A 27,464-nucleotide genomic window follows, 5' to 3' on the forward strand; every position below is an offset into this window, starting at 1 on the left:
AAAATCCCCTCCACTCAGCCTGTGGAGCTGTCAAACAGTCCCTCTCTACCCTCCATGTGTCTATTATTGCCACTTTCTTTTGTCTCACATGCACGCATCTTAATCATGGTGTGCCATAACAGCTCGTTGTGTGTGATACTGAGCAGTGTAAACAATCAGCAGGCTTGCTCCATGTGGTGCCGCAGGAAAGGATAGCTGGCTTGTGGCTGCGGGCCCTGGTTCCAACCGTACAGATGGAGTATGGATAGAGTCCCAGGAGGAGAGGCTCGCCTCACTCCCTATGAGTGATAGCATCTTTATCACATCTTTCTCACAGCACTGCCACCCAGACGTGTCACTTTCCTTTCATGATTATGCGATGCGACTCTCATCACTCGACCTTTCGTCAACTGTTTATGCGTCCGCCCTGTGGAATATCAGATTTTGGCGCTTCCTGCATTTTACTGCGTGCTGGGAGCCTCTTGTTGTGGTATTCTCTCCATCTGTGCCTCTGAATGACCTCTTCACATGGTTCACTGGTCCTGTAATTAGAAAAGGTATGGAGGCTTTTTTTTGTGTCCTAGAACATGGACAGGTTTGGGACACTCATTGGTGACGGTTTTATTGGGAAATTCAGGAATTTTGAAGGGATGTGTTAGTAAAAGGGAGTGAAAACATTTTTATCAATTCTCTTGGTGTCTTCATTCCAGACTTAATAATCAACCATTTAAAGTGATCTTCTGTATTTTACTCTGTATTTTAGTTTCATCAGGTGTCCTGATCTTGCACATTTTTCAACAGTCGACGGACTCAGGCTAGGATCAGAATACAAAATAAATAATACAAAGAACATTTTTGTTTAAAACAAAGTTTTCAGAAAATAATATGCAACAAAATTCAACTACATGTGAGATTTGATCATGTAGTGACTCTCTCCATCATTCATTAATGCACTCATCATACAAAACAATGGAGAAAGATGACTTATTAAAGTATGATTTGTATGAAAGTACCAAACGGGTGACAAAAATGGCCACATGTAGGTTTAAAATGGGCTTAGCAGTTGGCTAAAGGGTAATTAACTCTAAAACAATTATGTACACAGGAAACTGAAACTGAGGAGATTTGTTATTAAAAATGATCTTGGTGCATGAAACTGAAAACAAAGCATGCTTTCAGTCAAGGAATGCTTTAATGACCCCTGCTTGTAAAACCTTTAAAGTATTTTTGACTGAAAAAATAGAAAATTTAGCTTGTCATCTTCATAAAGAGACCAAGCTTTTGCATGTACTCCAAATTGTTCAAGAACAGCAGCCGATTTAATTTGGGTATGCCTTTCCAGCTGTTTTTGGTGATTTTGGTAGCGCCAGATAAGGTGCTGAAAAACAATTCTGCAAATGGAAGAGGGCAACATTCCTCCATTAGCATTTATTACAAATTCTTCATGATAGATGGTGCTTATAAGGGTCACACAGCCAGTTATTGAGTTTAGTGTGCAACATTTTCACATAGGGTCAAGTTGGTTTGGATTTTTTCACCTTAATAAGTGAAATAACTATTTAAAACTCTTTATTTTCTACATTAACATTTGTTTGACCTGAAACATTAAAGTGAGACAAAAAAAAGCCAAGAATTTTTTGACTTTTGGCAAACATAAAGTGGTGAAATGTTTTTCTTTCAGCACTGAATGCAAACTCTAGGAACACAAGAGGAAAAACAAACCTGACAAGATAAACATGTTTTCATGCTTACCATGGATGAGAAAAGTAATGATGAAACAGAATTTGAGTAAATACAAGAATCTGCCTAAAAAAATTAACCTAAAATGATCCAGAACTGAAAAGTGTAGCAACAAAGCGACTAAAGTTCTCCATTTCTGATGGCGACGTTGATCAGCTTCCGCATAAATAACCACCCACTGCAAACATTTGAAGGGTCAAATTGTTCAGATGAACTGATTGCTTCATCTGTTTTATATAAATTTGAATGCAGGTGAAACATTAACTTTTTATAGAATTTTACCAGAACCTTGCTTTAAAGACAACGTTGTATTAAAACTATCCCTTAATAACTCTGCGCCTCAGTCTGACCACATGCTGCAGGGTCACTTTCTCTCATTCTAACACATGGCCCCCTCTCTGCCCTGCCCTCTTTTATTTTCTCCTTCTTCTTCTCCCTCCCCCACCTCCACCCTTCTTATCTGCTTCAGCCTGTAGACAGTTTCCTGCAGGAGGGCGCGGCACTGATTTAAAGCCCAAACAGGAGAGACAGACCAGCAGGACCAGAGACATATGAAGCGAAGCCAAGACCTCTAGCACGTGAAGCACATCCTGACACCTGCTCACCTTCAGCGTGCGCGTGGTTGCCTCTGTGAGCATTGCACTGTGAGCAGGTGGGACATTGATGGCACTGTGAGCGATGCCTCACATGCAGCGACAGCAGGTTTGCAGTAGGGGGCAGAGCTCCTCCCACCTCCTCCCCCTTGTCCTAGCCCTCCTTTCCCTCGCAGCCCTGCCCAGCCGGGCAGCCATCGAAATGTCCTCCAACTGTGAGTACTGATTAATATCATAACATCCAGAACAATAGTCGAATGCTGGAATGAAATTAGCTTGTTGTGTTAATTGCATTGTTGATTCATCAACGCACACCAATAACGATCTTTAATCATGACTAATTAGAGTAGATGAACTATGTGAACATGTTTCCTCCTCAGTAGCTTCAGTATTTAGAGGAAAAAAGCTATGAATACTACTTTCAGGGGTATCTCTGCTTAGCTCTCATCTGGACCAGTGGTGTGTGTAATTACTCTGTAATTGATCCCTTCATACGGCATTGATTAGTCCCTCTATTGATCTGGTTTCCTTGGTGAAACCTGTTTGAAGGGAATTAAATCAACAACTTAGTCACACAACTAAATTCCAGCGAGCATTTTTCATCCCCCCCCTCATCCTATTTCTTCCACCGCCTCGATGCAATATGTGGGCATTAAAATTACAGCTGAGCTCCGGGCCCGGAGGGAAATTGATCTTCATCTCCTCTGCCGCTATTGCTGCTCCTACTGCTGGTCAACCCACCAAATATTGTTTCCTCTGCTGCTCTTGTTTTTTTCCCCACTCTTTATCAGTACACGTCCCAATCCTTCACCACCTACACACACTTTGAAATGGTGAGAACACAAACAAAGCGAGTGCGAGTCCTCGTCCGAGCCAAGCCCACACGCACCCTTCAGAAAAAGATGATGAAACGTAGAGATTTTTGTCATCTAATTCCCAAAGGAACAAGGTGACGCAGAGGTGAGGAGGCCAAAGACGATGAAGGGATGATGATGAGGAGGAAAAAAGGGGGATGGAGGTGGGTCAAACATAGGAATGGGAAAGGTCAAGGTTTCTCCTGCCTTTCAATTAGGGAGCCTCTAACATATTGATTAGTTACTGAGGCAGCGATCTATCTATCTATCTATCTATCTATCTATCTATCTATCTATCTATCTATCTATCTATCTATCTATCTATCTATCTATCTATCTATCTATCTATCTATCTATCTATCTATCTATCTATCTATCTATCTATCTATCTATCTATCTATCTATCTATCTATCTATCTATCTATCTATCTATCTATCTATCTATCTATCTATCTATCTATCTATCTATCTATCTATCTATCTATCTGTATTAAACTAAAATATTTCCTCTCATTTCTTTCCCTCTGCCCAACTCTGTGGACAAACAAACTGCACAGGGGACAGTAAGTGCTTTTAATTCTTGCTGTTTGTCCTATATTAATGAATGTACTGCTAAAGTTCATTGTAAACACTTTCATTATGCCAGAGAGGCTATTTTCCATCCTGCTGACAGCGGTGCACTTAAATGAATCTGGCATCAGAGCGTGCATTATCTGTGTTGTGCTCGTGTGCCAATCCGCGTGAGGCTAGCTTCGGAAAAAAACACGAGCCTGTTTGAGTTTGTGGGGGTTGTGTTTTAGTCTCATTGGCTCTCAATAGGTAGTTTCCCCTCTAGGAGCAAGCAGGAGAAAGTTTGAGGAGCTGGCAGCGGGGCTGTCAGATCAAAGGCTTGAAGAAATAGAGGAGTTAAAGCACAAAGCAGCAACTTCACTCCTCTTTCTCTTCTGCCAATAGTGGAGCAGTGCCTACAGACTTCACTTCAATTTGATCAGCTAAGAAAATGGGATTATTTTCTCTGAGTGGGAATTCTTTCATTAAATTCTCACACTCTTCCCATCTGTCTCTTTCTGAATTTAGCCTGTTTGTTTTATTTGTTTATCTGCTCTGCCATTTGTTTTCCTTTTGGACTTTCTGTCCTCTCCCAGCTCTCTGACTTCAGTGTCTTCATTTGTCCCTCCGTTCTCCTTTCCCTGCTACATCCGTTTACCTACTGCTCACTGGAATCACCTTTCTTTAAAACCTGTGTCTTTTCCTTTAAGTCGAGCTGAAAATGACCCCAACTAAAATGCACTTTTATTTCGCTGAAAATTTTTTTTTTTAATTAATTTTAATTTATATATTTTTAAAGCTTTCATAATGACATCATAGTTTTCTTAGTTGCTCTGGGTGCATTTCTCACATCAATATTAACATTTGCACAACACTTAGTCCATTTCCTAAACTAATTAGTGCAAATTACAAAAGTGAGTGGCTTGCTCAAAATCAATAGTTTTCCAGTTCCTCAAGAAGCACATATTTGTGTCAAAAAAAGTGTCCGTGTCATCTAAATAAAAAGTTTGTGAACAAGATTGTTTAAAGGCTTTGTCATGCTTTCATCCTGAAATTTGACTCTGTATTATAATGTAGAATAGTCAGATTTTGTTTACACTACCTGAGATGGATTGTACGGAGCCCCTAAGGGGACATGGAGAGAAAAAAAAAGGAAAGAAATCCCGACTTATTATCTCGAGATCCCGACTTATTATCTCGAGATCCCGACTTATTATCTCGAGATCCCGACTTATTATCCCGACTTATTATCTCGAGATCCCGACATCAGTACATAACGACCTAATCACAGTCGTTATGTAGATCTGTGGGGGTAGATATATAGATTTTTATTTCGAGCTTGGGCTTGAGTATAAACACATTAAATCAGCGCTTGACAGCAGACATGGATTTAGTATTAGTGAGAGACATCTGAAGAGAGTTTTCAGAGCGCGGGGACTCATTCGGCGCAAGTCCTTTTCCGACTTGGCAGTTTTGGTAGAATTCATTAATAACCAGCTACAGTCCTCTGGACAGCTTCACGGTTACCGATGGATGTACGCTAAATTGCATGTGCATGATATCCTCCTCTGGGACATCTCTGGACCGCAGAAAATGATAGAAGTCGTCCTCCATAATCAATGTAGACACACTCCCCCACGTTTACCACATAAAAACATGCCTTTCCCCCCAAAAAAAAGTAACTCGCGATTTTTCAGAAATGTCGGGATCTCGAGATAATAAGTCGGGATCTCGAGATAATAAGTCGGGATAATAAGTCGGGATCTCGAGATAATAAGTCGGGATCTCGAGATAATAAGTCGGGATCTCGAGATAATAAGTCGGGATCTCGGGATCTCGAGATAATAAGTCGGGATCTCGAGATAATAAGTCGGGATCTCGAGATAATAAGTCGGGATCTCGAGATAATAAGTCGGGATCTCGAGATAATAAGTCGGGATTTCTTTCCTTTTTTTTTCTCTCCATGTCCCCTTAGGGGCTCCGTAGGATTGTATCCACTGACACTGAATACATTTGTTTCACATTTTTACTGCAATTCTAATTTGCTGTAAAATTAAAGTAGCTGCAAATACAAATTTTGCTGTAAATTCCAAATTAATTTACTGCAAAATTGACATTTAAAATCGACATTTAAATTTACTATTAAAATCTTTCAGCGCTTTAATATATACTGTCAGACATTAGACCAACTTTTTTGAGTTTAACAGCTTAGTAAAATAACATACAGTTTCTACAATGAGGCCTATGTTTGTACAATCACTATACTGTATATGTATAGTCAAATCAGAAGAAGGTACATCTTGTTAAAGCTAAGTAAAAGTTTAGACTTTCTGGATTAATGTGGATCCCTTCAAATTGTAAAATATCTTTTGGAGCACCTTGTAATCTGTTTTATGCTTCTTATCCACAGAATTAACAATTTCTGCAGACCCTGTGTGCATTTTCACAGGTGCAGATTCCTGAATCAGACTAAAGAGGACAAACTTACCTAATATAGAAAAAAGCCTTTAGCTCAGTGATCAATTTCTCAGCTTTTATTTAGCAAACACAGATTCTACCTCTGTCTTAGTCAGAGTCTCTAATGAACACATTTTTTTTCATTATCCTTGTTCCCTCTCCCCACAGGCTCTTCACTTTCTTAGTCTCACGGGGAAAACACTGTGCCATATATTCTCTTTTCCATTAACTCTCCTCCCTACATTACGCATCAATTTCCTCTCATTGAAAACACATTTTCTCTCCTTACTCTCTTGCTCCTGCTCTTTTTTCTTGGCCCATATTTCATCTCTTTGTGTTTCAGAGCTTTGTCAAATGATATTGACTCAATATACTAATTGGCGTCTGTTAAGCAGAGAGTGGCTAGTATTTGGTCAGTCTGTGATGTGTGTGAAAACTCTTTGAAACAGACAGCACACATGTGTTTTGTGACACAATCGTGTGGTTTACAGTATATGTACACATCAGAACTCAAGTTGTGGCAGCATGCATCGTTCTCCAGTGCCTTTTTTTCTGTTCGTGTACTGAACGAGACGGCCCGTTTGAACTAACTCTTGTCCATGCAGACAAAAGGCCTCCTCAGATCACCACACACCCGGAGTCTGTCACAGTTTTTAGCACCGAGGACCTCGTCATGAAGTGTGAAGCCTCTGGTGTCCCAATGCCCAGGTTTGTCAGCACAACCAGATCCATGCCAACACATAAACACAGTGGGTCTATGGTGCTTTGCAGGAGAATTCATACTTCTTGAACCTTTTGATGTTTTATTTCATAATAAAATCAACAGCCTCTATTTTATTGTGACAGACTATTACAAAGAAGTTTGTAATTAAAAAACAGCAAGAAAAAAAAAAGGTTTTCTAAATTTTAGTAAATATCTTAATAGTGAGTAAATATCTAAACAAATGTGGCTTGCCCTTTTGTTCAGCCACTCTTTAGGTAATTATAGCTTCAACCATGCCATTGTAGCTTTTGTCTTTAAGGTCCCTGTTGTGCAGGAAGTTGAATCTCCAGCCCAGTCTCAAATCTTTTGGTGCTTCCAGCAGTTTTTTTTCTTCCAGGATAATCCTGTATTTAGCTTCCTCTGTCTACTAAGAATCTTTGACCAGCTTCTCAGTCTCTGCTGCCAGAGACTGCTGCCAGTGAGACACTGGATGTCTCACAGAGGGCATACGGTGTTCAGAGTTTGTTTTCCATCACACGTAGCATTTTACATGTCGACCAGGGTCCTGGATCACTAGAGATGAGGAAAAAAAAGCATTTAGGGAGTGAGACAATTATTAAAGAGCATACTAAATGTACTTACGTCAATATTACAGTCAGCAAGGGGGTGAACAGGAAGAAGCTGTAGAGCAAGTATCTGCTGAACAATATAATATATGTTTTTGTCAGGACAGAAGATCATAGATTTTGATCATAGATTGATGGAAGCAGGTTTTACAGGTGGACCCTTTACAAATTAGGTGATTTCTTTTATTAAACTAAATTTTATTTAAGGGTGTTAGAGTAAAGGCTGAAAACCATCTGACTGAAAACCATCTTTTTTATTTCCAAAGCAAATTATGTGTTGCTTCTTGTGGGCCAATACAAATACATTGAATCATGGGATTTAATGTGACAAAACATAAAAAAATGTTTAAGGGGTATTAATTATTTGTATAGACACTGTAAGTCTGATGGCATAATATCTGCAGAGCAGCTCCGCTGATCTTTTTAGGAAGCCGAGAACAGTGACCTTCCCTCTCCTTGTTCGGCTGACATCTACATATTAGCATTACACGAAAGCACAGCTTCTCCCAATCAGAGTTCTTGTTTCAGCAGAGGATAAATGTCATTAAGCCCTTGGGCGATCTCCTCTCTCGGAGTGTCTTAGCTGCTCTGAAGTGGAAAACTGCTCCCATTGCCGAGGAAAAAGAGATGAATATTGCAATTACACACAGCGCAGGCCTCTGAGCTCCACTGGGGCATCCTGTGTACATTTCACAGAAACCCATTTGTGGCCTCATTTCCACTGACATCTTCTGTGAATAAATGACTGCTTTCTGAGACTTGAAAATGACTGTGTGACTTTGATGTTTAAATGATCATCATTTTACTGTCTCTTTCTCCTTCTGCTTCAGTTTCAGTTGGACTAAGAATGGAAAGCCATTTGACCCAAGTGCTGACACAGAGCTTAATGTTACGAAAAGCTTTGGTTTGTTTGCCTTCTCCACACTCAGTAAAACTATGGACACCCTGAAACCGTACCAAGGCAAATATGTCTGCTACGCCACCAACGAGCTCGGGACGGCTGTGTCGAAGGAAGCAATCCTCAAAACTGATGGTAAGAAGTTCCTTTTAAAGTCACTCAATTCATAGGAAATATATTTTTAGCATTAGAAATTCAGAATTTAGCTTCACCATTGTAGATTTATGAAGTTGATTTTCAAAGCTCAGAATACAATCAGAGGATTATCTTCCTTTTGCACAGAGGTCAGTCTGTAGGAAGAGTTCAGGCTGTTTCACTCTGAGCATACACAACAGGAAATGGCATTCTTACCACCAGAACCAGACTTTAAGAAATCTCCACTTGACTGATGTTTTTAAATGAAAACAAAACATTGTAAATCAAGAGTGTCCAAGGTGTGACCCTGGGACCATTTGCAGACCCTGAAATGGTCCTGTGCATCCCCCAACTGTAGTTCAAGAATAATACAATCTCTCCTCACCACAGTAAATATTAAAACATGAAACACAAAAGTAAAATGAGGCAAAACCATTTATTGAACTAGGCCAACCATATCAAACGTTCACAAAGAAAGAAAGATCCTTATCCCGTTCTTAAAGCTGAGCATAGACAAAAATGTTCTCTAGATCAGCAGTCTACCCCCACTAATCTATAGTAAAAGAGTACTATAGAGGCAAACATATGATACACCTGTGTTTTTAAATCTACATTGATTTATGTCTCTCATTTCATTGTGTTATATGTTTAGTGTATTGTTGGACAAGGTATAATTGTCAGTTCTCAGAATGTATTTGACATCTGATAACAATCAGCCTCACTGGGAAGGTCTGCTCTGACTGATTGTTGAATTCAGAAATAGAGTCCAGATCATGGAGGTGTGGCCCAGGTTTGATTTGACATCAAGTTTCTGAGAAGGTCAATGAGGTTTGGTTTTCTAGGCCACATTTGTTTTATGGATCTGGGAGACAATAGTGTATGTCAATTGGATTTGGTGGGGAGTTGCTGATGGGAGTATGAGGTGTCCGGATGCATCTAAAGGGCATTCCAATTCTTGTACACACAAAGCAAATGATGTGTCTCCATTCCGCGAGCTGGACTTTGCCTAGTGTTTCTGATCCTGGTTGCAATTTTTCTGTCGTGAGAGGAGTAGGGCTGGTTTGGGAACCTTACTATCTCCTCTTTCCTTTTAGGAAGTGATGAGGTTTTGCTGCTGTTGTCTACAGTTCATAACCTGGTGTTTTCAGTGAACTGGCTGAGATGACAGTCAACTCCTCTAAATCTGAGGCAGTGGTTCACAGTCAGAAAAAGGTGGACAGCTTCCTCTGTGTCAGAGGACAGTCTTTGCGTTAAGTGGATGAGTTCCCGTATCTTGATGTCTTGAGTGTTGGTAGGTTGGATAGCCAAACAACAGAGTGGTGTCTGATTTTTCCTTCTAGTCTCTTTACTGCTGTGGCTAAGGATGTATGGAAGTATCGGATAATTAATTTTGAAATAGCTGTGTTTTCAGTGTGTGGCCCTTTGGTTGCTTTAACTTTACCTATTTGTCTTTCTATAAAACAAAAATAGCTCACTCCTGAGTTAGATTATAATTACATTCAGGGATGCAATTATCAACACACACAGATGCAGACAAGCCCTGAGCCAACAAGGACCTCTGAACATCCATCCACCTGCCTGACTGGCTCTCTCCTGGGCGACCTCCTTCCTTCACAGTTTCCCTGACAACGGTTTCCTGAGAAACACTCTTGAGTTGATGTCATGTGATGCGCTCTTCAGTGGCTCCTGTGGGGTTACGAACACTGAGCAGAAAGGAGAGAGAGATGGAGATCACACACGCATGACTCACATATCTCACTGTTATGTGTCTTAAAGGCAAAAAAAGAAAAAACGACCTGCGGTCTTCTCTGAGGATTCTGTTATGGAAATTCAGAAATAAGACTCCCCCATCGGTATTTGTCTAAGATGACATGTGATGAGGATTGCCTCTGGAAATCTTCTCTTTGGGTCGCTGTTTGCTTACTACCTGTTTCCACACAAACTCACCTCTGTGTATTTATTCCTTGTTTACCTCGGTGCAGTTGCCCCTACCCAGCAGAAGCAGAAGGAGAAGGCGGTTACTGCGAAGTCTGATGAGGGGAGCAGCATCGTGCTGAAGTGTAACCCCCCTCAGAGCTCCATGGAGCCCATCATTCACTGGATGGATCAGAGTGAGTTCGTTTTCTCCAATTTTATTACACATGCCTGACTAAAAGGGACTCTTACTGTGCATGCTCATCTTTTGCAGTCCATTTGTATCATATCTGTGAAAAAGGCATAATGCATTTCAAAAAGCATTTCTAAAAGATGTCAGAGTGTATTGCAAAGTTGGAAGGATAAGTTCTCAACACTACTTTATCATTTATCTCGCAATTTTTTTACGCTCCATTTTAGAAAAACAAGCCTTTTAAGCGTCCCAGGTTATTAGATCACCTCACACTGTCTGAGATATACTGTGTCTGTAACCACTTTCTATCGTTTTATTTTTTTTCTCCTTTTCTTCAGAGATGCACCATATCCAGCTGAGTAAGCGGGTTGTGGTTGGAAAGGACGGCAACCTTTACTTTGCTCATTTGACAATGGATGACAGCCGGGACGACTACACCTGCAACGTCCAGTACATGGTGACACGCACCATTCTGGCCCAGGAGCCCATCACTCTGAAGGTTAACCCCTGTGAGTATCGAGGTTGACTCCAGCAGAGGTGGATGCAAGCTAAGCTGAAGCTGCGAGGCAGAAACATGTCTTGAAACTTGTGGCTAATTTAATAAGGGGATCAAACCAACAAGACCAGAGGTTTAAATATCATACTTAGGATCTAAATATATGAATTTGTCTAAGGTTTTTTTTTTCCAGACTTCTTTTAGCATTTTGTCATTTGCTTTCCGGTTAAACTTGCTTAGACGGCCAGACCTGGTCATGCTGGCTGTTTTTTAAAATGTCTTCCACTTGTAGACCAATTTCCATATAGTGGAGAGGCTTAATTCAAATTATTTTGAGACCTCTTTAAATCCCCTATCAGACTCATAAGTTTCTACAAGCTCATATCTAAGCTCTGATCTTACTGTGGTGTTCATTCTCACTTCAGCAGTCAGGACAAAACAACACTAGATGTTTAAGGTTTAAACAAGGCAGACCTTCAGATGATATCTTCATCAATATATGGTACTTCCTAGTTTTAAGTGAGAAGTGGCTACAACTGCTTTTTTCTTTTTAAACAGTGCTTATATTTTCTGAGTAGATATACTATTTTTCTCTCCTTTAGTGGTTTTTATGATATATTTCAAATGGACATTTGCAGTTTGTTATTTGTTATGCCAAAATGTGGTGTCATGCTTTCCTGACCAAAGCATTGGCTAAATCTGCTGGACGTCCCACAATCAGCAGGGAGTTGATACCTTCTTAGCCCAGTTGTAATGAGATGCAGCTCACACTCAGAGGCCGCCACAAGCATCTGTGGCACAACTAGAGGTCAGAAAGATGAACATGTGTTAACATGAGACCCCTGTTTGTAAATCTGCATCTGTTGCTATTGTGGTGGACTTGTCCGGCTCACTCTCCGGACCCTGTTTCTCACTGCAAGGGCGTGTCAGCATAACTGAAGAGGCTGCAGTGTCAGCAGAACAGCTATCTGAAAATTGCCCATCCATATGCATGAGTCTTTCTCTTTGTCTAAATGCATTTCCGCTCCTCTTTGTCCAGCCAATTCGGTGGTGCGGAACCGTAGACCACACATGATGAGGCCTGCTGAAGCCGAAAGCACGTACCAGGCCCTCAGGGGCCAGACGATAGAACTCGAGTGCATCGTACAAGGCCTGTAAGTATCTTCATATATGCCTGGCAACATATGCACCTTTGCTTCCATTAAAGAGAAAAATAAAGCTGCTCTTTAAAATCAATCTTTACTGTCAATGATCCTTTTTTTCCATCCTACTCTTGACTCCATTTGCTCTTGGCTCATGTGTTGCATCCTTCCTTCTCTTTTATACCGTGTATATCTCCTTTTCTGCTGGGTGTTTACACTTTTCTTCTGCTTTTCCTTTCTCTGTTTCATATCTTCCTCATTCCATGTCTGTCTTTATTCAGCCTTTAACAATGCGTGTCTTGACTCTCCTCTTCTTCAGTCCAACTCCTGAAATTACGTGGCTGAAGAAGGAAGGTGAGCTGGATGAATCCCGGACATTCAGAGACATGTTTGACCGGCTCCTGCGCCTCAGTGATATCTCTGAAAGTGACAGCGGCGAGTACCAGTGCATAGCCAAGAACACACAAGGGAATGCCAAACACACCTACCATCTGAAAGTAGAAGGTGTGTCTCACTCTCTTCTTCTCCACTGACACACAGTCAAGAGACTGCAGAGCCACGTTTTTGACCACCACATTCTCTGGCATTGGTATTGGTATTTGGCAAGTGTATCTAAATAAATTAAAACCGTACAGAAAAGTAAAACTCACACTATAGTGATATAATTAAAAATCAGTGCAAAATTCAAATATTTTGAGACACTTAGTTTTGGAGTTTCATTTATTGTGACCTATAATTATTAAAAGTAACAGAAATATACATTCTACACGTTAGTCTGTGTGACCTTTATGTATTTCTTTATTTGTTCTACCAAATTTTTTTGTTTGGACAAACTCTCTAAACTACAATGCTTTAGTTTAACCTTGGATGCACCATATATGTCCTTTGCAGCTGCTCCATATTGGAAAGTGATCCCAAAGAGTCTGATCTATGCTCCGGGTGAAATGGTAAGGCTAGACTGTGCAGCAGAGGGTACGCCCTCTCCGACCATCAGCTGGACCAGGAACGGAGAGGAGATCTCAGGTCAGTGGAGACATCCCACTGAACCATTTTCAGCAAACAACTTCCTGCACTTTAGATGTACTGAGATGCGTAACTGCTTAACAGGAACTGACTCCAGACATACTGTGATAGAGAAAAATGCATCATTGATCCTAAACACTGTCGACTTTGAAGACACAGCTGTCTACCAGTGCAGGGCCTCCAACAAACACGGCACCATCCTCACCAACACCTATGTATACATCATCGGTGAGTGCTCATTTTTTACTTATTGGTAGTTTATCTGTATAAATTGTGTGCATTTCTGGAGGAACAAACCTATCATAATTGAGAATAAAAATACACATAAACAGTGCTGTGAAAATTTTTTTTATTGGTTTTTGCTTTTATTGTCATGCTTAAGGTTACAAATTGTTAAAATTCTAAAATTACATAGGTAGATTTACCCAGGGTAAACATCATTTTAATTGACAGCAGTTTTAATATGAACATTACATTGGGGAACAGGAAAAAAAAAACAATCCAAACCCACCTACCATGTATTTTATTTCAACATCGTCACAAATGAAAAGTATTTTGAAAAAAATAGAGAAGGAAAAAAATCATAAGTGATCATAAATTTAAAGAAATTAAAATGACGATATTAAGTTTAACATTCAACATAAAGAAATGGGGGCTGGTGGTGGATCAGAATGGGGCAAATAACAATAATTCATAGTGAAATATATAGTATATAACTAAAAATCTGTCTAAAAATAAATTAAGAAGTAACTGTTAAAGAACTGATTAAATGAGCAGTAAGGTGAACAATTTATTTGTAAATTTCAATTAAAGTGTACAAATAAATTCTTATAGTTTGAAATGAAATATATATTTTAATTTATGAAACATGGAATACCATAAACTCTTTATTTTTGCTGTGTTACGTTACTGAAACGTGTATTTATTTATGCACTTGTTTACAGATGCATTTTGGCAGGTTTGGTCCTCCATAGTGATGACTCTGTGTTCTTTCAGAACTGCCTCCGCAGATCATTACAGATGACCGGAAAGTGTACGCTGTTACTGAAGGCAAGAGTGCTTCCCTGGAGTGTGAGACCTTTGGCTCTCCTAAACCTAAAGTCATATGGTGAGGCAAATTCCTCACTACTTTATTTTAAATTTTTCAGTGACATTTGGCGGGTTTTTCTATCTCATTTTGCAAAGTTGATTTTATTGCATAGGCAGCTCTTCATATGCATAAATTAACAGCCAAATGTTGCTACATCTGGACTGTGAAATCTGTTAGCTAGGCACATATCCAACCTGGCTTTGTTTTTTTATGTAAAACAGGCAAAGTGGTGTTTAAACTGGTGAATTCATTGGAGTAGCTGAAAGGCCTAATTTTGTACTCAGCTTGCCAGTTTTCTGATGTGTTCAGGGAGCGAGCATCGTACCTTCTGGATGATCCCAGACTTCAGCCACTTCCCAATGGAGGGCTTCAGATCATTAATGTCAGCCATGACGATGAAGGTCCCTACGCCTGCTCAGTTCAAAACTCCAACTTGTCAATCATAGCCGAGCTGGAGGTGTTCAGTAAGTCAGACACACACAAACACACAGTCACACACAGTGCAAGTCATGTACGTAACTTTAACCTCCTGCAGCTTGACTCAGCTTACTTTCGTTATTTCTTCACATTCCCTTCCAGACAGGACAGTGATCCTGACACCGCCTAGGAACCAGAAAGTGCAACCTGGAAACACAGCAATCTTTACATGTGTGGGCCTTTATGATACAAGACTGAGGATTCCTCAAATTCAGTGGAGAAAGAACAACCAGAAACTGATGGAATCCCCCAGTGATGAAAAGTGAGACTTTAAATCTACCCATTAGAGCCCAAAATCATTTAGGATTTTACTGATTTTCACATTTACAAGCCTTTATATCTTCTGCTAGGGTTGCACTGTGCTTTACACAGTGTAAGAGGTCCCTTGCAGAAGTATCCACAATTTAAACTAGGAGGCGCCACATATCTCAGTGATAGAGCAGACTCACACAGATAACAGTCTTGAATGCACTTGTCCCCAGTTCAGGTCCCAGCCCTGGTCATTTGCACCATGTCTTCTTTCTCTTAAGCTGTTGTTAAATAAAGACCACTAGAAAACCTTAAAAAACATCTAAATTATGTTGCTGTAGTTACAGGAAAGCTATTGGCAGTACAGTAATCGTTGGAATTATCTGTGAAACGTGACTAAATTCTTCTGCCACTAATCCATTTTTTCCACTTATTATTGCCGAATAAAATAGGTAATTATAATCATTTTTAGAGAGAATCTCAAGAATTCATGGATTTGTAGCAATTTGCTTTTGCTTTCTTTTAGCCATTACTGGGGATCCATTATATTACAAAAAGAAGCTTTTTTTGTTGTTTGTTTCCATTTTTTTAGTCATGCTGGTTTTGTAGCTCTAAACAAGTTTTGTTTAGCTGGAGTTAAGGTTATATTGGCTCTTGGGGTTATAAAGGTTGCTGACCCTTGTACTAGACCATGACCAATTGAGAGTCTGTAGCAAGATGTGAAAGTGTATACTCACAGATGCTCGCTGTCCAATATAACTGAGCTGGAGCTATTTTAAAATGAATGGTGGGCAAAGATTTCATTTTGTAGATGTGCAAAGCTTCCAGCTGTAATTGCAACCAAAAGCATTCTACAAAGCATTTGCTCAGGGTTGAAACAAACAAATGAACACAGCACAATTTCCTACTAGGAAAGGGAAATAAAAAGCACTTTTTTCTGTTAACTCCAGTATTTGTTAGTCTGTCACATAAAAATCATAAAAAGATTCTGTGGTTTGTGTTTGAAGGGTAACAGCCTGAAAAACTTGTAACTTTTACAACAAAAAAAATTGCTTTTTTACATATTTGTTAAAGTGTCACCATGTTGTCACAATATGTTATGAAACAGATAATCTATGAAAAGGTCGATCTCCTTCACCTTATCACTAAACTACTGTTGCCCTCTGAAGAAATCCAACGGTCCCCACTAAAAACAACCAATCAAAGCCAGGTGGAGTGTCTTAGCGCTGTCAATCAACCTCATGTTTGCTGCTAAATGTACTAATTTCAGAGAAACAGCTTGTCGTTACAGAAAATTGCTTATCTGCCATTATTGGTGGTCATGCTAACTAGTCTGAACATTCATGACAAGCTAAGCTAGCTGCAGAGTAGCGGAAAAAAGGGGGCGAGGTCAGCGAGGATGAGCAGCACCACATGGAAAGGTGATTGACAGCATTAAGCCCTGCCTCCTGGCTCTGATGAGTTATTTCTAGTTAACACTGGAAGCACTTTCACAATTATCTACCATATTGTCACGACACAGTGACAATTTGAACGAATATGTGAAAAAATATTTTTAGGGGAGAGGCAAATAAGCATAACAATAATGATTGATACATTTTCCCAGATACACATTTGATGGGGCAGAATTCATAATCGCTAATGTGGAACAAGATGATGAGGGCATTTACACCTGTGAGATCATCTCTTCTCTGGACAAGGTCGAAGCCAGCGCCACGCTCACTTTATGTGGTAAGACTGCAAACCAGCAATGTCTTCAGCTGAAGATTTCACTGGCAAAGACCTAAAGACAGTATGTTATGTAGCTATATTTCATTTAACTTTTATTTTACAAGGATAGAAAGTTGAGATGTAAAAAATCTCATTTACAAGAGTGTCATGGGCTAGACAGCCATTTTAAAAACTAGATTTAGTGCATGTACAGATACATTGATTACACTATTACTGGTGTTTCCCTCAGATCGTCCAGACCCTCCAAGCCTCCTCCAGATCTCTGATCCCAGGCATCGTGCAATCTCTCTCAGGTGGACTCCTGGAGATGACCACAAGAGCGCTGTTCTAGGTTTAGTACCTAGTAGTTTTTCACTTAGATATTCATTCCTTTTGAGACTCAATCCATGTAGTCGGTTATCTTTCTCTAATCTTTACCATTGCATTAACCTGAAACTACCAGTATACTCCAGCTTGTTTTAATGACTTACTTCACGAGATCATAGAAATCAAATACTGATGCACTCAGAGTCTCCCATCAGGAGATGTTTTCCCTGACCGTGTGTGTCTCCACAGAGTATGTCATAGAGTTTGAGGACCAAGATTTGAAGGAGAGGGGTTGGGAAGAGCTGAAGAGAGTCAGCGGCAACCAGGAGCACGCTGTCCTCTCCCTCTGGCCTTACATGTCCTACCGTTTTCGGGTCATCGCTATCAATGAGGTGGGAAAGAGTGACCCTAGCAAACCCTCTGAAATCCACAACACGCCAGCCGAAGGTAACATATTGCAATTTCTGTTGAAAATGTTAAGATCAGATGTTTTTATTTTTTTATGATGTAAAGTACTTTGAACAGCCTTGTTGCCAAAATGTGTTATACAAGTAAACTTTATTTATTCTTCGTATTTACCCACAACACAGCTCCAGACAACAACCCAGAGAATGTCAGGAGTGAGTCCATAAACCCAAATACTCTCCTCATCACCTGGGAGGTACAACTAATACCTGACTGTGCTGGTATTTAAAAAAATAAATCCTCAAAAAAGGTCTTGTTCGATGACCTCTATTTATTTTCTTGCAGAAAATGGACAAACGTAATTTCAATGGAGCCGAATTCAAGTACAAGGTGCTGTGGAGACGATCAGTGGGCAGTGGACCTAAGTGGCACGAGAGGGAAACAACCGAGCCTCCGGTCATCGTTGATGATGTTGGCAATTTCTCTGCTTTTGAAATAAAAGTCCAGGCCTTCAATACAATTGGTTACGGGCCGGAGCCAGACCCCGTTATTGGCTACTCAGGGGAGGATGGTAAATGGATCAAAAGATACATTTCACTGACAGAGCCCTGAAAAAACCTTTTGATATTTTGTTAGGTTTACATCCACGAAGCTGAATGTGTTTTGTTGGAATTTTATTTAACAGACTACCACAAAGTGGTGCATGATTGTGAACTGAAAGGAAAAGTATTTTAACGCTGAAGAATAAAAAACATGGTGCGTGTTTGCATTCAGCTGCTTTTACGCCAATGCCCCTAAATAAACAATTAAGTCCACTTGAGTTTTATTTAATCCTACTATAAATCCAACTGTGAAGTCCTAAGAAGTTTATGAGTGAACATGAGTACCAAGAATAACAACAGCAAGATGTGGAGAAGGTGCCTAAAACAGAGTTCGGTAAGAAAACTATTTCCCAAACTTAGATGTTTCAGTTGTATCATCTAAAGATGAAAAGAGTGTGGCACAAGTACAAGCTTATCAAAAGCTTTTACGTGGAAAGAATTCATCTGCGAAGCTCCCTGGATGTTTGTTTATAACTATGAAGGAGCTGCAAAGATCCACAACTCAAGTTTAAAAAGTTTCTACAGGACAGGAGTTATACACTTTAGAAATCTGGATGTTTTTAGAGCAGGAAGAAGAAAGCCATAAGAAGTCCTGTTTCCAGTTCATTACAAGCCAAGAGACAGAGCACGTGGAACAAGGTATTCAGATCAAGATGGTCAGATGTTGCCAATATTGATGATTAAAGATCATCAATATTATCTCCTGATAAAAATCTTCTTGCAGTGAGGAAGCTGATCAGAGTGAGTAGAAAGGTAGATGGAGATGACTGCATGAAATGGTCAAAAAGTTCAGACTCTATATGTGAGCCTGAGAGAAAGCCCAAAGGACTTACAGCTGTAAGTGCAGGAAAATGTGGACTAAAGAATTGACTCGGAACAGCTGAATACCCATGCACTCCAAACTTTTAAGATGATCAGATTTAAGGAAAATAATGAAATCCGTGTTTGATGTGCCTTTTTCTTCCACCTTTCCACCTATTTTTCCTGGTCAAATCCCAATAAAATGCACAAAACGTGAGAAGGTTCAAGCTGGATGAATACTTCTGCAAGGCACTGTACAGTATGTGCTTTGGTTTAATTGTGGACATTGGCTCTTTGTCCTGACATCTGTCCCCTCGCATTATCTCCAAGTTCCCCTGGAAGCTCCGATAGGCGTGGGAGTCGAACTACTCAACAGCACTACGGTTGCCGTGACCTGGGCAGCTATAGAAATAGAGTCGGTGAGAGGACACCTGCTGGGATACAAGGTGCTGCTACTCCTTAGTAAATAAAAGTTTTGTTCAAATTGACCTCTGAAAATAACCCATAACTTCCGTTTTGCGTGATTGATTTCGTGGTACCAGATTTACCTGAGAAGGATGGGCTCCAGGAGCCACCACCATAGCCGGAGATCCACGGAGGCTGAGAGCACTGTGGTGGAAGAGACTGGTCCCAACGAGAAAATGAAGATCATCAGTAATCTTAGACCGTACTCCAGATATCTCCTGTTTGTTGCCGTCTTCAACAATAAGGCGGAGGGACCGCACTCTGAGCCTCTGCCCTTCGACACAAAAGAGGGAGGTGAGAATAAGCGGGTGGAGGAGGGATGGGAGACGAGGCTGAATGGAGGGCTTTCATCAAACAATAAAAATGAATCCTTTTAAGCTGAGCCCTTTGTAATCAGGTGTTGTTTTGTTGCTGCTAGTACCCGGTCCTCCCACATCCCTGATCCTTGACAGCCCATCAGAGACAGAAATGACCCTGCACTGGACGCCCCCAGCCCACCCTAATGGGATCCTTACTGGATACCTGCTTCAGTACCAGCGCAGTAAGCATAAATTACACTTCTTCCCTTTGATTCATGAGTTCGTCTGTACACAACATGAAAGATGGACAACTGCACAGTTCCAGATAAATCAATGAAACCCTTAAAATGCCACGGCATATTAACTATGTGCATCAATCAGCTGTTTGTCACCTGCGATGAATCGTTTTGGAATCTGCTGCGATCAGTTACAGAGAGCGATGACGGCCCTTTGCAGAAGGATGAGATAGATAACCCCACAGTCACCCAGTTTACCTTGAAGGGCCTGGACCGCCACAGCCAGTACCGCTTCTACCTGAGGGGCCTCACTGATGCTGGGAAGGGAGAGCCCATTATGATGACGGGGGCCACCACACTTGATGGAGGTAGTATTCTAGTTACTTATTTTCACCCGTACATCTTCATCTCAGTCAGTTAGACTATCACTGAAAAGTTAATTAATGTCAGTTAGTAAATTCAAAAGTGAAACTTGTATAATTGGAAAGTTGAGTGGAAGAAAACAGTAAGGATGCAACAGTGAGAAAGGAAGACTTGAGAGGTGTGTAAACCAAAGCCCATTTGATAGTTTTGAGTAGATTCACAAGACATGAACAGTGTCCGCAGTCAGAACTTCAAATCCAGCACAGACAGAGGTATCCACAAACATGTAGCATACATGATGTTGAGACACTTCTAATCCAGAATTAATATCAGTGCATTTTATGTGATGTCAAAAAGTTTAGATGAAGATTGAAGAGGCAGAGCAGTCAAGCTTCATACAGTTGTTGTCTGAAGTTTTTGATTACTTTAGGAGCCATATAATTTGCTGGTGTTTGTCCACTGAGTTTATCAAGTCAAAAGTCAGGATAGCCGTCTACCAGCACAGTTAGAGCATTTAAAGCTTCCTTCTGCTGACAAGCATTGTGGAGATGCTGATTTTATTTTGAAGGAGGTCTTAGCACCTTCCCACACTGCCAAACACATCAGTATCTACTTTAACTAATCTAGCAATTCATGCAAAAGGAGCCTCAGCCACATAGCTAGTGCACATACTTTACAGAACGTGGACATACTTTTCATTAGAAGTGTTAACTTACATTTATACTGGTTATATGAAGCAATATACAAAATTAACAGAAACGCTTGAAATAAACCGCTTTGATTAGCACATCTTGATAACAGGGCTTTTACTTATTGAATTGAATTATGGAAACAAATTACGTTTTTTTATTATGTTTGCTTGTTTGTCTTCTAGAGATGGTGAGTTACTAAACCTAATTTCTCTATTTCTGGTCTGAATACATTGCAGTTCCTCCCTCGGACATCAGCCTGTCTGTGGGGGAAACCTCTGTAAATGTCAGCTGGGAAGCTCAGAAGAGACACAGGAATGTTGGTTTCTACATCCACTACTTCAAAAAGAATGGTATAAAGCAAACACGCACAGCCTTACAGCAGACAGTCCATAATATTGGTAACTTGAACAGCAACTGAGGTTGATGTTGTGCCTAAACAGGCGGCTGGAAAAAGTCTGAGAGGGTGAACTCTTCTCAGTCTTTCTACCAGCTTCGGGGCCTGGTTCCTGGTTCTGATTATCTTCTGCGCTTCTTCTATGGGAACGCCTCATTCTGGGAGACTGGCATCAAGACAGAAGGAACAGGTAGCTCTCTGCCTTCATTCATCCTCTTCTGTTTCATCTCCCCTGCTCTCTCCTCTGGGCCTCTCATGTCTAAATAAAAAGCTAGCTTCTAAAGGGAGCACCTTGCTGTTCTTTCCTTCGGTCTGTGAAGTGCTTTCAAAGACTTTAGTCAGAGGAGAGCTTGGTTAGCCATATAAAATAATCCATTACTCGTGTTTATTTGGTGCGCGCTGCATTTCCTCGGTGAAATGCCACCTTGTCAAAATGCATAATGCTCTTTCTATTGTGCTCTAGATTCTACTGCTTCATTTATTCTGTGTCTTCTTCCTTGATGCACTTTCCCTCTGAACCTATTCTGTTTTCCCATGGAAAAAAACAACTTGTTGTCTTTTTCTCACACCCTTTTATTTTGTTTTCTTCCCAAAGAAATGACAGAGGTGCAGGCCAGCATTGCGACGCAGGGCTGGTTCATCAGTGTTGTGAGTGCCCTTGCGTTGCTGTTGTTGATATTGCTTATCCTCTGCTTCATCAAGAGGAGTAAAGGAGGGAAATACTCAGGCAAGTTTAGTTTAACATGATCTTGAAGATGATCTATGTTTGGAAATTTCTGAATGTTTCTCAAGATTAGAGATCACAGTTAACGAGTCACTTGCATATTTTCACTACTAACACACACAGTGGAAACAAATACCCAAAATGTCAAAGGGAGAGAAACAAAGTCAATTAAACTTCAAACTAACAACTAAAGGGCCGAGTTGCACTAGGAAATAAACTTTCAAAATAGTACTAATTGAACTGGTGAGGAATCTTAAACAAACCTAAATTTTGTCACTCTTTCATAAGCCTAATTGAGGAGCTTTGAAATGTAAATGTGATTCTTGTGCCTTATCTTAAACTGGAAAAGGACATTTCTGAACCAAATCAAGCTGTCCCACCTCTGACAGAACCAGTTGTGTTTTGACAGGAGTCATTTTTGAGCTGTAAGTTATTTGTTCATGAATCCAATTTTCTAAATATACTGAAAGATTAGCATTGGCTCTGTCTGTCTGTCAGTCAAATTTTATTTATATAGCACATTTCAGCAGCAAGGCATTTCAAAGTGCTTTACCTCATAACAAACACAAAAACACAAAGTCATGCAGTAATCAATGCGACCAAAGATAAATGCATGGATGAGTTTCTCTAGGATATTTAAAGGAGAAATAACTGCAGTCTTCCAAGCAATTTGAAGTTGCTTCTCTTTTATTGACCAATTTGTAATATCATGCTTCCTTATGACTAAATACAGTTATGTCAGATGTTTGGATCACAATGTTAGAAGTGATGGGTGTTGTATCATCTAAAACTTAGATAATAGAGGATCTAAGTTAAAATGGAAGCCATGTTCACATCATTAGATTCTATTTTACAAGGTAATCCAAATCTTTGTGTTCTCTAGTCGCTCACTTGATGTTATCTTGCTCGTTTAACATTGCTCTGTTATGTCTTGAACAGAGACATAACTTCTTTAAGATGTTACTGATAATAAAATCCAACGATCTGTCTCATCCTCAGTGAAAGATAAAGAGGACGGCCCGATGGACTCAGAGGCACGGCCGATGAAGGAGGAAACGTTTGGAGAGTACAGGTTTGTCATCTGAGTTTCACTCTGGCTGTTTGTGGAATGTCAGAACAAAACCCTGAGTCCCTTTGCCTTGCTTTGTTTCCTAACCCCTTTTTTCATTTCTTTGTCTATTTCCTCACTGATGCCTGCCTTTGCTTTGCAGATCTCTTGAAAGGTATGCGGATATGTTTCACCCACCTTTTTTTCACCTCCAGGTTGCTGCATGACTTTCTGTCTTCAGCAATTGTGTACTTGTTGATGAAACTACATATGTTAAAGGGCAATTTACTTAATAATAACTAATAATTTAGAGATGTGAGGTAATGTAGTGATACTCGATGATTTCACTATTATGTAAAGTTGCCTATTGTTGATGGTTGAATATTTCTTTATAGTTGTCTTTTTTTTTCACATATGTTCTCTTCTGCTCCAGTGATCTGGAGGAAAAGTGCACAGCCAGCCAGCCGTCCCTGTGTGAAGACAACAAGATGTGCAGCGAGGACACCCTGAACATTAACGGCAGCAGTGCTCTGACCACAGAGCTCAACTTGGATGAATCTCTGGCCAGCCAGATCAGTCGTCCAAGTGAAGGTCCGGAGGGGTTCTCCCTGCTGAACCCCGCGACCATTGCCCCAACCACTAATGGCATGCCCAATGCAATCACTATTCTCGATTAACCTCCACCAGAGTCCATCAGACCAAAATGTCAACACGTATGTGCCCATACTGTCCTGTTCCCCCCTCTGACTTGCTGATGTTTATTTTAAGGCCCAGTGCACAATCATACACAGACTATTCATACGCCCTCTGGCAGTCATCTGACTGATTAGACATTTGTGACCAAAGGAGAGTCCAAAGTAGTGGACCACATGACACCCAACGTCCCATCCTATTTTTTTGTGTAGTTTACAGTTAATTTAAAAAGCTGATGTTTATTTGAACCCTTTTCCTCTTCTTGCATTGAACAACACATAAACAAGTGGAAGGAATGTTGTACATTTTGAAATATCAGGGGTTTGAGGTGTGGTCACTTAGATATGCAGAGTAGTGCATTAAGTAAACATGGAGCGTGATGATGGAGCTCAGTGTAGGGAAACGGACAGCATGCAGTACCTTGGAAACGTATTCATACTCCTTGAATTTTTGCAATTTCTGCTGTTATTACTACAAACATCTGTATTTTACTGGGATTTGTGGCAGATAATCACATATGACCACATAACGATAGAGTGAAGCAAAACTTTTTAAACTTTTTTCATATAAAAATCTGATTCACACAATGTGTAAACGTCAACCATAGATTCTCATTTTATCTTTCATTTGTATTTGATTTAAATCTGGACTTTGACGAGGTCATTCTAAAATATTAAATATCTTTACTGTTTTTCTAAATAATGTTTTACTTGGATGACAGTAAGGGCGCTAAATAAAAAATTAATCTGTGAAAAAGCAGTGATTGTAGTTTGATAAAATGTGAAAAGCTCAAGGGGTTTGAATACTTTTGCCACTGTACATTTTAATCTTATTTTTTATGTTATTATTTTTGTAATGTAATGATATGTTCTTTGCCGTTCACTGCATCAGATTGTCCTCGCTGGTGATATTTAAAAATTTTTTACAGCTTTGTGACTGAACACAAAACAGTTTTATGGGCATTTTTATTTATGATCATTTTCATATTTACATTAAAGCTTGTAATCTTTCATAGCATTTTCAATAGACCAGGATGTTTTCCATTGAAATCAAAGGAAACAGTCAAGTTTCATTGTGAAACTTGACTGTGTAAAAATATCGAGTAGCACCTGGTGTATAGCTGCATCTGCATCTATCTATTCAGCCATAATACAGTATTATAGATATGTAAATGCTCCTTATAGGTTCCTGTGCCTGCCGGGTCTGCATAAAGCGCCAGATTGATGTCATTACAGTCTCGCCTTCCCACAGCGTTACGTCATTTTACTTTAAATGGAATTGTAACTTTTTCGGTGTCGAGACCTATGTGTAGCTTTCTGTAACTGTCTTTGTCTCTTTCTACTCTGTATTAAAATGTTGTTGAGTTTAACTAACAAATTTTTCATACCTGTCCATCTCATACAATACAGTTTGATTGAGAAGCAGTATTTGTTACACACTAGAGAGTAGCGCCTGGTTTAGTTTTCATCCTTTATCGGTGCAAGCTGGGTTTTGCAGACAGGCTTAATGACAGCCAGGTAATGTACGATAAAGGCATATTTACATAAGAGAATGTATTCTTTTCAGGACGAGGTAAATATTGTATTTCTGTGCTTTTAAACTGATAAAGACTCTGGAAAGATAGGAAATGTTTTAAGTAATCTGGAAAGGACAATTTTTTCACAGAATGTAAATAGAACCCTTCAAAAGAACCACATTTGATAAAAAAAAAAATATTTAAAAATGCGCAGTTTCTAAAACACCCAACTTTATTAAGAAAAACTTAGTTGAAACTTTTCTTCTTCTGTACTGTTGCTATGAATTCAGACGTTGTGTTTTTGACAAATGATCGCAGTAAAACTTGGCTGTAGCAAAAGAATAGTTCATAGCTGAAGAACAAAAAAGATAAAACAAACAAAAAAATGCACATTGTTCTGTAGATGTTTGCCAACATATCATTTTTAACCCCCTCCCCCAAAAAACATTGTACATTTAGTGTTATTTAGTGAAAGTAGATACATCACACAGACAGCAACATTAGGATTCATGCACATGATAATTCACTAATGTGTTGCAGTGCAGTGAATATCTGTGATGCAGTTATGTCGAGCAGGAATGCAGTAAACCAATCAGTGCCCTCTCTATTTGAATTGAAGCTTTCCACTGGCCAAACATATCATGACAGCCTCCGAGGGAGTACGTGAGATGTCTGAAAAGACTAGAGGCACCAAAGGAGTTGTGCAGACACTCCCTGGTTTAGGTCAAACAGACACGCTCAGGACAAATAAAACTCTATTTTCATACAGGAGCATCAGCCTGCTCAAAATATGCCAATATCCTAACATAACAATGTGCTGCTGAACATTTGTGTTTGTCAATGTTTGGAGCAAATGTTAACTTTGAATGAGAAATGAGTGCACACACACACACACACACACACAGATACTCACTCGACTGCCACTCACTCTTTGCTTTTCATGTTCTGAGGGTAATCCAGTGGGATGCTGGCTTGTTGCTTTTCCACTGTTGTTGCTGTTTTTTGATTTTTTTTATTTTTTTTTTTTATAGCTAAACAGACTAATCTTTGGGGGAAAAAAAACAACTAACTGGTTTGTTTAAATTGTGCTTCTCTAAATTTAAAAAAGCTGACAGATTGAAATAATAGCTGAGTGGAGATGAGAGCAATCAGGTGAGATGTGAAGGGGTTGGTGGTGTGTGCCTCTTTGTGGTGTGTTGGTCAGCGCGGTGATGATGCCTTCATGTACCTGGGGGTGCTCGACCGCGGTTGAGAGGAGAGGCACCACAAATGGGGCCGATGTAACTGTAACTGCTTAATTAATCTACAAATGTAACTGGTTATATGACTGACAAATAAAGAACCTTGAACAATCTGTACAATAAATGGTCCAATTTTTTCCCCATATGAGCTGATAAGTATCAAAGTAGCAAATAAACATTGGTTGCAAGCGGGCTTGACTGGGATCCAAACTCCCGGTGGCAAGTCGGTCTCTGCGCATGTCCTTTCTGGCACTTGTCCCTCACTGTGTAACACTCCCCATGCACATGTTTTCTCTCCTGCACTCCAGTTGAAATGGATGCCAGCCACTGAAATGGCTTAGCTGTGTTAATCAGAATATTACAGAAAGCTTTTGAAGGCACATTTAATACAGGTGAAAGCAGGTTCTTTTTAAATATTCTGGATCTTGTGGCCCCCCCACCCACCTCTTGACTGACACAGCAGGTCCTACATTGCTTAGAACAGCCATTTGATTTACTTGATAAAAAATATATGCAATTTCAAGACTACCTTTACACCTCAAAAAAGTTCAATTTTTCTTGTCACATTTTAGAAAGTGAAATGTTATATAATATATTAAGCACATTTAATACACAGAGTGAAATATTTTAATTTATTTCTTATAATTTTAATGATTATGACTTACAAATAGTGAATAATGCCCTCAATAATTGGTTGAGGCTCCTTTAACATTGAAGCGCTATTGCATGAAAGTAATCAGCTAGGGTGGTGTAATAAAGACCCAGGTTGCTTACAAGAGGCTTTCATGTCATCATTGTGGTTTCTGTGTCTTCCATCTTTATTTTAACAA

General features: G+C 39.8%; 1 protein-coding gene across 3 annotated transcripts in view; it reads left to right on the forward strand.

Moving 5' to 3' along the window:
* The window catches only part of l1cam (L1 cell adhesion molecule), a 51,412-nt gene extending 26,824 nt beyond the window's left edge, over positions 1–24,588 (forward strand). Inside the window, exons 2-29 of one of the 3 annotated variants that reach the window (XM_005801366.2) lie at positions 2,189–2,527; positions 3,724–3,729; positions 6,778–6,880; positions 8,332–8,534; positions 10,517–10,645; positions 10,980–11,150; positions 12,177–12,291; positions 12,599–12,783; positions 13,171–13,302; positions 13,387–13,530; positions 14,299–14,410; positions 14,702–14,856; positions 14,972–15,131; positions 16,725–16,849; positions 17,079–17,180; positions 17,405–17,602; positions 17,746–17,816; positions 17,906–18,131; positions 19,294–19,409; positions 19,506–19,722; positions 19,847–19,969; positions 20,155–20,331; positions 21,255–21,368; positions 21,459–21,602; positions 22,008–22,139; positions 23,136–23,208; positions 23,348–23,359; positions 23,618–24,588. In XM_005801366.2, the coding sequence (XP_005801423.1) occupies positions 2,398–2,527; positions 3,724–3,729; positions 6,778–6,880; positions 8,332–8,534; positions 10,517–10,645; positions 10,980–11,150; positions 12,177–12,291; positions 12,599–12,783; positions 13,171–13,302; positions 13,387–13,530; positions 14,299–14,410; positions 14,702–14,856; positions 14,972–15,131; positions 16,725–16,849; positions 17,079–17,180; positions 17,405–17,602; positions 17,746–17,816; positions 17,906–18,131; positions 19,294–19,409; positions 19,506–19,722; positions 19,847–19,969; positions 20,155–20,331; positions 21,255–21,368; positions 21,459–21,602; positions 22,008–22,139; positions 23,136–23,208; positions 23,348–23,359; positions 23,618–23,861 (3,819 nt within the window). In that variant the 5' untranslated portion in view covers positions 2,189–2,397 and the 3' untranslated portion in view covers positions 23,862–24,588. The remainder of the gene's footprint in view (positions 1–2,188; positions 2,528–3,723; positions 3,730–6,777; positions 6,881–8,331; positions 8,535–10,516; positions 10,646–10,979; positions 11,151–12,176; positions 12,292–12,598; positions 12,784–13,170; positions 13,303–13,386; positions 13,531–14,298; positions 14,411–14,701; positions 14,857–14,971; positions 15,132–16,724; positions 16,850–17,078; positions 17,181–17,404; positions 17,603–17,745; positions 17,817–17,905; positions 18,132–19,293; positions 19,410–19,505; positions 19,723–19,846; positions 19,970–20,154; positions 20,332–21,254; positions 21,369–21,458; positions 21,603–22,007; positions 22,140–23,135; positions 23,209–23,347; positions 23,360–23,617) is intronic. The other 2 variants (XM_023339137.1, XM_023339132.1) reach the window with 2 other exon arrangements.
* The last annotated feature ends 2,876 nt before the right edge of the window (positions 24,589–27,464 follow it).

Source organism: Xiphophorus maculatus, chromosome 1 (genome assembly GCF_002775205.1).
Source record: "Xiphophorus maculatus strain JP 163 A chromosome 1, X_maculatus-5.0-male, whole genome shotgun sequence".
NCBI classification, from domain to species: domain Eukaryota; kingdom Metazoa; phylum Chordata; class Actinopteri; order Cyprinodontiformes; family Poeciliidae; genus Xiphophorus; species Xiphophorus maculatus.